The sequence below is a fragment of the Clarias gariepinus genome, chromosome 3 (assembly GCF_024256425.1).
Source record: "Clarias gariepinus isolate MV-2021 ecotype Netherlands chromosome 3, CGAR_prim_01v2, whole genome shotgun sequence".
In the NCBI taxonomy this organism is placed as follows: domain Eukaryota; kingdom Metazoa; phylum Chordata; class Actinopteri; order Siluriformes; family Clariidae; genus Clarias; species Clarias gariepinus.
Genome location: NC_071102.1, coordinates 34321924 through 34335592, shown reverse-complemented (window position 1 = coordinate 34335592; position 13669 = coordinate 34321924). Strand labels below are relative to the sequence as shown.

Genomic DNA, 13669 nt, shown 5'->3' with positions numbered 1-13669 from the left:
TTTTACTTGATTATCACCATTATGGAATACTTTGGCATTTGTCCCATGAGAAATACACTACTGCTCAAAAGTTTGCGATCACTTTTGTTTTCCAAGGAAACACACATAAAATTAGTCTGAATAGCAAATATAGCAAAAGAACAAGACATTGACAGACTTAGAAATAATGATTTTAATGGAAATGATGAAGGTGTTCTTCAAACTTTGCCTTCATCATAAAAAAATAAAAATAAAAAAAACACCTTGTTTTTCTTACAGCCTGGCAGGCCATAGACATTTTAGCTGTCAATTTTTCAAGATAATCTGATGAGATTTCACCCCATGCTTCCTGGAGCATCTCCCAGAAGATGGATTGGCTTGATGGAGTCTTCCTCCGTATCATACGGTCAAGCTGCTCCCACAACAGCTCAATAGGGTTCAGATCCGGAGACTGTGCTGGCTGTGAAAACTTTTTAAAAAAGTCATTTTATGACAATGTTTTTCTTTAAAAAAATTTTTTTTAATGATCCCAGGCTTTAGACCAGTAGTGTACATCAGTAAACCATTACATTATACTGTATATTCCTCAAATCTATAAAGTGGTTTCTTTATTATTCTTTATTATGTTCAATTTCTTGAACGCTATTAATGAAGATTATATGATGTTATTATTTGTTCATGGCTACAGCTTCATCAACCCAATGATACCATAAAATTTTTTGTCTTTTTACGAAGGATCGACACTGGAGACTCCTTCCATTGGCTGGAAGAAAACAGAATGTGTGGATTGAAGACCGGAAGAAAAGCTGGAGCCTAGCCAATTTAGCCCAAAACAACTTTAGCATTGTAAACACACACGCACACACACACACACATAAACAGATGCATATTTGCAGCACTAGTCAGATGTAGGTGCAGTGAGATAATTGCACGTCTTGGGCACTTTCCTGATTACAGGAATCCTCTCGCTTGTTGTAGGAACAAGACGCTGCGGCTTCCTCTGCCCTCAGGTTCTCAAACTGCGACCCCTGACCTCCTTGCACAATCACTCTTTCTCTCTCACACACACACACACGGGCCTCAGGTCGTGTCCTCGTTCAGACCTGTCTCCTCATGAATTCATTATTGGCTTGAAACGGGATCTGGATCAGGACTGATCACTGAGCGTGTTTACTTCCACGAGAATAATCTGATCGTTATCTGACTTCAAAACATTGTTGAAACAGGTATGTAAACCCCGTACGACAACACTTAAAATAGAATTAACAGATTTGAAGAAATTTGATTTAAGTGCTCGGATTTTGTCCCAAATGAAGCGTGTCTGTCATGTCAGTGTTGAGCTGTGGTTTAAACACGCAAAGGGAGGTCTGATCTAAGAAACACTTCACAGTGTATTCAAACTGCTGATACATCATGTGATTACTAATTCGTTTTTAATAAAACAATAACACTACGATCAGAAAAGTCCTGTTTAAAATCTGTGCTCACCAAGTGCTCAGGTTACCAGATCTGCATCACAAAAGTAACCCAAAGTGGACCAGCTGTATTAATGCCGCCTCCGAGGCGAAGATGAAGCGACTCGTAATTCCCGCCTACAACCAATAAAAGCTACCAAAAACACCTCCCAACCCAACTTGAAGTAAGTCTTCTTTAATATCTTTGCTATTTACAGTTGGGCAAACCAAGATGGCCGCTGGCACAGTGATCGGCGTGAAGTAGCACATGTCTGTTTCAGACCCAGTACTCGGTTAAACCTCTAACACTGACCATACTAATCACACCTTTGAGAAGGTTCTCAGTAATGCTAGCCAGGTGTTTCAGTAATGCTAGCCTTGTTCTTAATGCTACTCATAATGCTGGCTAGCTTATTATACAGAATACGCTACTCGCTAGTTTTCTGCTTTGCTATTGTTTCTGCTGAGCTGCAATTTCAGTCTCAACATGCTGCATGAATGTTTAAAGTTTACTAGAGTAAAGTAGAACTTAAAGTGCTCTTACAGTAGTTTTTTATTAGCATTATGTCTGCAGATGGAGAAAAAGACAAACTTTAATAGCATGTTTTTCTTTTTTAATATCACATGTCAAACATGCTGAGGCAAGAAAAGCCCAGAACTGTGTGATTTTTTTAACTTTGCAAAAAAGAAAAAAAACTTCTGCAAAAAAAACGTAAAAATAACGCTGAGCATTTGTTTTTGAGATTATCGCCACCTGCTGGACTGGAGTGTGGAGGAGACAATTGGCAGGAAAAAAAGATCAACAATTTTTTACAAGATGTGACATTTAAACAATCAACGACACACGTTAGACAGAATTTCAACACTTTTTAAATATTTTTTAGTTTATTAAACCCTTCGAAACCTGTAGGAATTCTAGCTGTAAGAGAAAAAATAGGCATTAACCATTTATGGTATTTATTTTGAATGGAGTTAACACAATAAATCACAACAAATCAAGAGTCTGATTTCACCTTTGATTCACAGCTTGAGACAATACCGTGGACATGATTACCTAAAGAGCTCAAGATTTAAATAAATTAAAAAATTATTTATTAGATTGTTTTTACTAGAGGAATCCTGACGCTTGTTAAGCGCTAGAACACAATGCAAAATTAGAGTTTCCATTTGACTCACCATTATCTATTCATCATGTTATTAAACATTTTGTTGAAAAATTAATTAAAACAATTATTTTAAAAAAGTTTTTTTTAAACTCTTTGGCAGTTTATATGTAACTCAGCTCTTTAGGAAAACCACGCACCTGGCAACCTTGTATTATTAAACCCTAAGCACAAAACGAACGCATTTTACATTTTTGTGTAAAGCTGCTTTGCGACAATGACAACTGTTAAAAGCGCTATACAAATAAAATTGATTTGATTTGAATTTCCCAATGTTTTGAACATCACTTCCCCATTTCTTCTCTCTTTATGCAATGACTTCTCTTTTTTTTTGCACGATCCTCGCTTATATGCAGATTAACAAGGGGAAGAAGCGTATTTTATGTTCTGTACAGCGCTTAGGCTTGTACACCTGAATTATACCTAAAAACAGGTACAAACAGCTTTACATGTCTGGAGGAACGTCACTTGTGTGTGGGTAATTGTTGTCAACCTATTCAAGGGACAAGTAAGAGCAAATGCTTATTACAGAGATAATGATGTGCTATTAATCTTTTTGTAGCTTGTCAAGTCTGCGCTAATATATCATGTGAAAGAGTGTAACCTCGGTTGCTTTCTGATTTTACTCTTTAATCTGCTGATTATAGGGCGAGGGTGAAGTACGGCAAACATTCTGACGTGCATGAAATGTCAAGACCGTGACACTGTGTACACGGGGGTGGATAGTACGCGCGGCGAGGACGTGATGCCTTACTGTACCGCCTCTCTCAGGCATGTTTATAGGAAGAGGTGTTGCTTATTTTACCTCAAATTATTACCCCTGAACTAGACAGTGAGTCAACACCAGGGATATTCAACAGACAAAATAGCGGTTTGTGAGCAGGTTCCCAAAACAAAACACGTTCCCGTCATCACCTTGTTAATTCCGAGGTCTATGGTCCTGAAGACCTTTACATAATAGAAAATTTAAGAGCCCTTTGCTTAAATCTCAGACATCAACATTTACAATAATGTGCAAAAGTCCTGACTTCTTGCCTTCATTTCTTCACATTCTGCATCCAAAAAGCCAGACTTTCTAGTATTTTTGATGTAGTCTTGAGGTATAGTTCTCCAGGCTTCCTGAAGTACTTTTTTGTCTCTGATTTTCAGTCCAGTCCCTGCAGTTTTTGTTTGGTAGGCCACATAATGACCTGTGCAAAACATCTAACTTAAGGAATGAACCAGTAAGGTGCGGATGATGAAAGATGATCAGGTGATTAGGATACTGGTGATGCTGAATGCTGAGGGATTGAAACAGACAAGAGGGGAAATGAGGTTGCTGCTGATGTTGTTACATCTTTTGCATAGTACGTACGTAGTACAACATTTTTTGCATAGTACTGTATATGACCAATCAGTCACATTTTTTAATTCGCTTATGTGGACCATCTTTTGTACAAATCCCTGCGCTCCATACGTTATTACTATAGAAACAATATTGTAATTAGAGCGAGTGCTTTCATCAGCAACGCTGCGGAAAAAGTGAAAGTTAATTACGTAAGGTTTCAACGCCAAAGCTCGTGTGTAAACAGGCTGGGCCCGGCTTTGACACGCTCATACCTGCTTGTGACTCGTCGGGATCTTGATATGAATGAAAACATAAACTCTGGCACAGAGGCACACCTTAAAAACACACACACATACTTTGGTCACCTCTGGCATGCCATGTGTTATATGGAATGTGTCGGGAATAAAATTTCACAGGAAGAATGCGAGAAGGGAAGTGGATGAGGCGTTTCCTTCAGTCCGATCCTTTAAAGTTTAGATGATAATCGTTCTGCATATCCTCTGTATCGGGTTCTGACACTTCCTTACTCACTCTGTAGCGTCTAGACCTGCTTTTTATATGTCTCCTGATGTTTCATCTGTTTCCGTGGATTTCGGCATAATCCACTAAATCTACATGAGCGCACGCACCAGAGCTATTTAAAGGTTTTAAAGGTGTGGTGAGTGATTTTAAACACTGTGTCTAATATTATGAATCATTTCAGCAGGTTTAATGAAAGATTTGCTCTGATATGAAACTGATGCTATGAAAGCAGGACTAAAGGAACATAAGATGGACCACCTGCAATCATGCAATCGTTCAGGACGAGGAGACTCTACTCACATGTCAGTGATAACAATAGGTCTGCCTCTTGGACTAGCGCAGGGCTTTTGCATGTGTTTCAAGAAAACTATTTAATTATTTAGCTTAAGCTACCATTCAGCTAACTAACTAGCGTAGTGGCGTAGTGGTTAGCACCGTGGCCTTGCACCTCCCGGGTCAAGGAGTTTGATTACCCCCTCGGGTCACCCTGTGCCATCCTGTCCAGGGTGTACCCCGCCTCATGCCCAAAGTCTCCTGGGATAGGCTCCAGTACTCCGCGACCCTGTACAGGATACAGTGGTATAGACGATGAATGAATGAACTTCAACAGATTTTTTTTTTTAATTGACAAATTGCTGTGTAGTATGACCTTCTTAGCATTTCCTAGACACTAGACTTTGATTATTAGGACACTTCAATATAAGTTATACTAGCGTTAGTACCCGTTATCGATGGTAAATAGTTTTTAGCAATAGTTAAAAGGTTAAAACTAAAAATAAGCTCATTCATACAAAGAAATCCAATTTTGTAAGGTTGAGTAGTTGACTTCATGGTTACGCTAAGTTGTACTTATTTCGTCATCAGACAAACATACTTTCTGTTTTCAAGTAGATTATTACATCTGGCACATGACTGTTCATAACATCAATTTTACTCAACATTACTCAATGTGCTGCCAGGTCAGGTATTATACACGCCCTCACCTCGGAATGCTGGTTTGCTCTAACGGCTTACGTTTTATCTCATAGTGGCGCCATGGTTTCGAAATATATGAGACCAACATACAATGCTCTCTCCATTCATCTTTGAAGGATCAGTTTTTATAGTGTTCTTGCCTTTTTTGGAGTTAGCAGTGCTGTATCACATGTTCATTTGTGTTTCGTGGGGATTCGGCCCCTTAGACAATGCATTTGGGTGGTTTCTGTGTCTTCTGTGTATTTACAGTAAACTATCGCATTGACTGAGTTGAAGAGTAATGCATGTACTGTAGACACGATCCCCTTAAGGGAAAACGCACTGTATTCGCCGGAAAAAACTCTGGCTGCTGTGATGTGGCACATAACTGCTCATAAAGTCATTGACTTCCACTCTTCTTTCACTGACTTCAACTTTTTGAGTTCATTTATGGGGCAGTTTTAACTTCAGGCAAATATCTAAGGACTGGCTAAGTTTTATTAAATTCTGTCCCCCCAGTTTTGCGTGATGCTGTGACAAATTCAGCTGGAAAGATATACAGACATACAGACAGACAGAAATTTTTCTGAGACTGGTTTTTGGTATGAAAATCTATGAAATGTATGAAACGTGAAGATATTATTGTAAGAGCAGGTTCTAACCGATGTACAGACTAAACCTTTCTTTTATTTATATAGATAAAAATGAACTAAATTATTTGGTCCTGATCTTATGAGTTGTGCCAGCACAGGTACACCGAGTAACCTCCGTGACCTCTGATCAAACCTGAGCATCACCTTTCAGGCTCGATACCTTACATACCACAAGAAATTAAAATGCCATGTCCCCAGTTACACACACACACACACACACAGATTCTGCCAAGCTGTAAAACGAGAGCCAGCGTGGGTGACTGATCTTCCCGTTGTGTCCAAGGGCCTCTACATACAATGCACCTTGTTGTTCGGCGTTTGTTCTCCAGAGGCCTACGGCGCTTTTTTTTTGTACAAACACTGCAGGCATTTCTCAGACAGCTCTGCCTTCGGAGCCTCAAGCTCTCCAGATCTTCAAATTTATTAAAGGATCGGAATGCTGTGGAATGAATACGCTATTCACAGCCCACGCTAAACGACAAGAAGACAAACGAACTGTAACAAGCTACAGAGCGGCCATGTTGGTTCAGACGCTCCAGTCATCATAGCTGTATGTTGCATTTGTGTGATTAATATATTTAGGTTCTCTACGTTGAAGAGTCCATGAAGTCCGATTACATCCAAACAAGGATGTGCATCAACTTGATTATGATTCTTCTCCATGGAAACATTCACATCACACTTCACATCAGCTGTTTAAAAGTTGTGTCACAAGGATGTTGTGACACAAACATGATGTGTCTGTATAATGGGGATCTCCTGAAAAATTTTGTGCAACGTGTAATTACTGAGAAGTAGTCAGCATGTGTAGGTTTGTATTTATTTTTAATAACATTTTAGGGGAAATTATTCCCAGTGCTCATTTCTCATTTCTGATCTGTCTCATTTCAGCTGTGAGGATAAATAACTTAACATTATACAATACTGCGCAAAAGTCTTGACACCCCCCCGTATTTCTTTAGATTAACTGTATTTAAATGATGTAAATCTATTGAGATATACGAACTGATTTTTGCCTGTGACAGGCTTCAATGTGCCTAATGATAGATAGATAGATAATGATGTTGTTTACAAAACAATCTCAGCAGCAACCTCATTTCCTCTCTCACACTCAGAATTCAGCATCATCAGTATACTAATCACCAGCCTGATCATCTGTTTCTCACTGATTCATTTCTTAAGTTAGATGCTTTTTTTATGCTTAAATGATTCATCATTCATCGTTAATCTTTACATTCCTATGAAACCGCTCAGGAACATAGACTGGACTGAAAACAAAAGCCAAAGAAAGAATGAGAGCCAATAAAGGAAGTGCCTTCAGAAAGTCTGGAGAGCTATTCCTCATTTCTACACTAAGATAATCTGGCCCTTTGGAAGCAAAATATGAATAAATGAGATGGGCCAAGACTGACTTCTGCACAGTAATGTACAGCCTAGCTTCGGTAGTCTAATTATTTTCCTCAGTCATTACCTTGCATGCATTTTGACCAGCTGTATTCCCATGCTGTCTAGTTCTCACGACTTAAATTGCTGGGAAACACCAATGTTTTGGAGGCAGGCTTCTCAACCTCCTCTTGCTCCATACACCAGTTTCCCTTGGGATCATTCCTGCGGCCATATACAAGGTTGTTGCAATTCTTCATTGCTGCAAAAGCTACAATGTTAAAGAGGCTTTAAGGTAAACAACTTTTTCAGCTACTGATGAGGGGTAATGTGTCTTTATTATGTTTCCATAATTGGGCTGATCTAACAGTGTTACTGTGTGACTTGGGTAAGTGTAAGTACTGCAAGATACCTCTTGGGAACATCAGCCAGTGGATTGAACCATTTAGTTTAAACAAACATCTATGAATTTGACTTTGTGCAATATGTAATATACTGCATAATAAGCAGTCATACAGTATATGACTTTTTATGTTATAGTAGGTTGATTAAATAACTGTATACTTTAAAATAAAAACACATCAAAATATGCTACATGAAAAACACTAATATGATCAGTTTTGCTATAATGCAGATTAATGTCAGATTTTTTCACCATCACTTTAGACAGCACATCTTGTCTTAAAAGTCTACAGCTGAAATACTTTATTTCAATGTCTGGGAACAGCAGAACTGAGGACCAGGTCAGGGGAGGGGCTGTTCTTATATTATATGAGGTCACATTAGGAGGGGGAACCTAATCGGCTTGTTTAAGCCCATGATACGGCTTTTTTTTGCCATTCTTTTCATTTGGAGACCCATCTGAACGTATAAAAAATACGTGTCCTTTTTACAAATAATCTCCAGGTGCACTGTCTGATTTTTCACACATGTGTACAAACAGATGTGCTGCAGGTCTTACACTTCTTGCAGAGTTGCAAAACCCTTTTTGCATGGCTGTAGGTATTTTGCAACATCCGTAACATAGTAGGGATATTCAGTCTTACCCAGAAGAGAAGGGGTAGTTTTGCGTCTGGTGATGTCAATGTTTTGTCTTGCCAACAATTTCTCTGGCCTGCTGATTAAGGAGAAACCGTAATCTGTATCCAGATATCTGGGAAGCTGCTTTGTGATAAGGGTCATTTGAAAATAAGAATAAAGTGCTATATAACTGAAATGGAATTGATTTGAACTCAATTGAATTATTGCTGCATTAGTCCATTTGTTGTGTCTGAACCAGAGCAGTATTACAGTATACAGTGGGAAAGGGAGGAGGGGGTGAGGGGGGGGGTATTGTTTAACTGTATTAAAGTATCATTTTAAAACAGCTTATGTTTATCATCCTGTTTTTGTTTTTGAGTACATTTCATTGGTGCAGCGCTACAGCTCGGTTCTTTGTCACAGAATAGCAGCACCTATAAATATATTAAATAAATTCAGCGCAAATTCCGTTATAACTGAGTTCACTTATGAGAACAAGACCACCTCGCTCAGACGCTTTCGACCTACAGTAGTGTTTGTGTTCTCACCTGCCCAAAGAAATGCACTGATTGGATGCGGACACCAGGGTTCCACCCAAACAAACTAAAATCCGAAAGGCGAGAGGAAGTTAAAAGAAGTATTAAAACTTAGAAGCGTGATTAAACAAGCAAGGTTTATGTGACCAGTATCTTAGGTGACCATAAGCAAAGAGGAAGTTACTCAAAAATCTAGTTACTCAAAAAGTGGAAAAACATGTGCGTGACACTTGGCACAGTAGCATACCCCAGATGACCCCCTGCTTTATGGCGTCAGTGGTCATTAGATTATGACTCACTTCTTCACTTAATGTAATAAAAGAGAGCACCAGATGGACATTCCGCTACATCATCATGACCGTGCAAACCTCCGTCATACCACGTGAGTGATGAAAGTGCATCAGCAAGGCAAGATATCTGCTGAGCTCGAGACACCATGGCACTACAAGGCATCAGTGAAAAATGACCACAGCTGTGATGAAGAGCTTGGACGGCAGCCAATCACCGCCTCAGCGAGGGTGCGCTTCCCTTCTGCCTACAGATACTCAATAGCGGTAGTGGTAGCTCAGTGGTTCAAAACTGTGGCCTACCGAACGGAAGGACGTGAGTTCAAGCACTGCCAAGGCCTTGGCTCTGACCAAAGACCTTAACTGTCAGATGCCCAGTTGGATAAAAGCTCGCACTGAATAATGTCAAATGCAATAAATGTGTAAAGCGGTGTACAAGCAAACTAAGGGGCACGAAACAAAGAACTTATCATTTCTCTGTATCACTGTCAGAGCTTAGAGAACTGTATCCAACAAAATTTACGTTACACAGACCTGTTGGTCTGCCTGGACAGGTTCGACTGGGCTTAACAAACAGCACAATTATAGCCACATCTGTTTATTAGATTACAAAGAATGTTCCCTCTACATTATTTACCCCAAAATGTCTGTTTTTCACACCATTTGTTTCTTAATTTTTGTTTGGAAATTTAATTTTAAGTAGTGAAGGAAGTTGCTTGGCTGAAAATGACAATTTTTATACTATACTGGCTCATGTAAGCTCGAGAAAAAAAAACAGTTTGGCCCCAAAAACACACCCGGGTTTTTAACAAGAACTTTAAGCATCTAAACAATAACAAGCTTCATGTTGTTTAACTTCCGCACTCTGTATTTTCCCTCACATGCGCCAACAACTTCCATGGATACAGCTAAATGCCAGAATTTGCACTCCCTTTCTTCCCAATAGAACAAACCCAATGGAACAGCTATCACACAAGTTACTTTTTGCATTTGTTCATTTATCAGAAGTAACAAAAAAATTGAGTTCCTACATCCGTGTTCGTGATTTTATCCATGTCTTCTGCCTATGTTTTTATCCAACTCGTTGTCAAAATGTTCTGTTTTTCATAACAGCTTCTAAAAGCTGTTTTTTTTCTTTTCATGCTGATCATGTTTACAACTTTCCATGTGAAAGTTTATAGGCTTCTATTATATAGACAGGTTGTATGTTTAAGGAATAGTAAGTAGGTATCTAATAAGACATGTTCTTATAAATTAACTAGAGTATGTCAGAAAACTTTTTAGCTTGTTTAATAATAAAGATTACAGTTAGTTGCTGCAGTATAAGGTAATATCTGTACCTTTGATACATGTAGAGTACCTTATATGTATCTTTCAAGTGAAGCGTGAATATTACTTATTTTGCAGAAAAAAAACATTATTTTGGAAAACATCCATGCACAATTCTACGTAAATAATGCAAACAGTATGTGCAAAAGGAGGAATGATCCTTGAAAAAGATATAGAATGGTATCAGCGTCAAGTGTAGTACACTTAAGAAAAAAACAGACCAAGAACCTGAATTGAAGGGGTGCAAGCTTTTAGTTTCCCAGCACAGTAATGCTCAGTGGTAAGTGAAAAGCATACTAAACAGTATCCCCAAGTTGTCCTAACCACTTGGTTACCATAGTGACCACGGACAGCGTGTCATTGTGACATACTAATTAGTAAACAAATATGCAGGATAGGAATGTACCTTATAAACAAAACCTGACATAAACAAATTGCTAATTTGTTTTTTTGATGGAATGAATGAATGAATGAATAAATAAATAATTAAATAAATATATATAAAAAATTTTAACTATGTAAAAGGTCTATTATCATGTCTTATGATATTAATTAGTACAGCAAAAATATTATTTGAATAAATTATGAGTTTGTTTCTGTTAAAGGGGAACTAAAGGCTTTGCAGTTGGTGTGTTGCGTAACTAAAGTAAATTGGTGTCTAACAGCCACAAATCTGGTCTGTCAAGAAGTTGTGTTGGTGAAACTGAACAGCTGAGCAGTTCTCCAATCAGGCAAAAGAAATATGCATTTTGATCCCATCAGCTATAGGAGACAGTGAGGAAACTCGTTCTTACCCACAATCAGACACAAGATGTCCAAGGCGACGAGCATCCTGGGGCTGAAGCTCTGCGCCCGGCTCACGGTGGGGCTCTGCCCCGCTCTGGCTTTCCCGTTCTCCCGCAGCGGCTCCCCCGCCTCCCCCTGGGTCTCCATGTCCCGCTCCACTTCACCTCCTCCTCCGCTGTTCATCGTGAACTTCTCCATACTGTCGCTGAACACTCGACTCAACCAGATGCGCTCGTTTCCTTCGCTTGTCCAGTCCAGCCCACCGCGCACATGTAGCAGTCTGTCTCTCTGTGTGTGTGTGTGTGGTGTGTGTGTTGTCCACAGGTATAAATAAAAGTTTAACTAGAGATCCCCTTAAAGTCAAGCTCTAATATTACGCAGGACATCGGCTCATGACCCGCGTGACCTGGCCAGTCTGTTACGTCACAGACCCCGGACCTGGAGCCGCGTCCCAAAGCTGCACGAGCCACTTTCCGCGTATTCAAGGCAAACGCAGTCCGCCATCCTCGTGCTGGATTAAAGCCGAGTCCGGGGAGCTGTAGAGGTCCAGTTACAGCCAGAGGAAACACAACGTCTTTAACAACAACAAAAAAAAAAAACACTCCTCAAAAAACAACACCGGACACACTCCTCCTCAAACCAGCTGAGCCTCTGAACTCCATATGGGAGCCTTTAACCCCCTCTCTCAAAACAGAGAAAACTTTTCAGTGTGTTTTGATTTGGAGTATTATTTCTCCCTCTTACTCCTCCCTCTTTCTCTCTCTCTCTCTCTCTCTCACACACACACACACACACACTCAGTTCAATTCAGTTCAGTGCTTTACTGGCATGAATGTTAAAGAAAAACTTACATTGTTGCTAAAGCAGTTATAGAAGGTACAGTAGTAGATTACATTATGAATAACTTATAAACATACATAAACATTATAAATATTTAATATGAAAAGAATTGTAGATAAACAATAAGAAGAACAACACAAAGTATCAATATTAATAATAACAACAACAACAACAACAACAAAATCTCTCTGTAACTGAACAGCACTAAGGCTGAATTTTGTGTAAGGAACATTCCGGATGTGTGCACGCTGTGTCTCATGCTGTGTCTCTCAGGCTTTCACACTTTGACACATATTTTACAGCAGTGGAGCCTTTTCCTAAAAAAACAAACAAACAAACAAAAAAGTTTAAAGAAATTTTTTTTTTCATCAACATCTGTTAATTTGGGAAAATTTGGAGAAATTCATCTGCGCTTTGTAGCACTCATCTTTGTTAATTTGGGAATTTCAACAACTGTTAATTTGGGAAAGTTTAGGAAATTCTCTTCTATTCAAACAGGTTAAGTTCAAACTGTCTAGAAAATCAGTAATAATAAAAATACTAACAGTAACATATAAATAATATTAGTACTGTATCAGGGGTAAAACTAATACATGGGAATTCAACAGTAATAACTAAGTGTTATTATATAAATACAATATATAAGTGTTATAGAAATACATGTGGTCTGTGTGTGTGTGTGTGTGTGGTAAGGCAGGGGTAGGTGGCTCATGTATGTTGGGCGTGATACTGTAGGTGTGAGTGATTGAAGGGTGCCTGTGGTATGAAAGGAGGGTGTATGTGGTATGTATGTATGGGGTGGTGCATAATTGAGTATGTAAGGCATGAGTACAGAGGTATATGTTTGTTTGTGTGTTCGTGTGAATGTAGGGAGCATAAGTACAAGACACTGCTGTATGGTGGGAACATGGAACTGTCTACCCAGGGCCCCAATGGCCTTGCAAAGATGGAATGAAATGTGAGATGGATCAAGATACTGTATCTATATATAGAGCCCAGAGGTGTTTGCTATGCCCCTGAGTAGCAGGTATCAGAAGGGTGTGAATACAGAGTATTGAAGTAGTGTACAGTATGTGCTGTACCTAACTAAGTAGGTAGTAGTTACATTTTATGTGAGCATGCCCATTTACTAAGTAGTATCTATTTAATAGATACTAACTGACATCATCAATACCCTGTTCTCATAGTCCTCAAACATTCAGCACACCCAATACTCCATACTATAGAATTATGCACATATATGTCAGTGTTTGTCCTTGCTGTTATTAGTTATAATGTAATGTGTTTTGTACTGGGGAGGTAAGAATTTAAAGGGAAAAAATGTGCGAGTGAATAAATCGCTTTACTTTATTACATTTAATTGTTTTTAGGTACAAAGTAAAGTCATACTTATGATAAGATATATTATGATGCATAGTTTGAATGACTAAAATGTT

The 13669-nt window shown here is 38.9% G+C and overlaps 1 protein-coding gene across 1 annotated transcript in view; it reads right to left on the bottom strand.

Annotated features, from left to right (window-relative positions):
• Positions 1–12112, bottom strand: part of ppap2d (phosphatidic acid phosphatase type 2D) — a 44577-nt gene extending 32465 nt beyond the window's left edge. The window contains exon 1 of the mRNA XM_053492448.1: positions 11402–12112. Coding sequence (XP_053348423.1) covers positions 11402–11591 — 190 coding nt within the window. The 5' untranslated portion in view covers positions 11592–12112. The remainder of the gene's footprint in view (positions 1–11401) is intronic.
• Positions 12113–13669: the final 1557 nt, after the last annotated feature.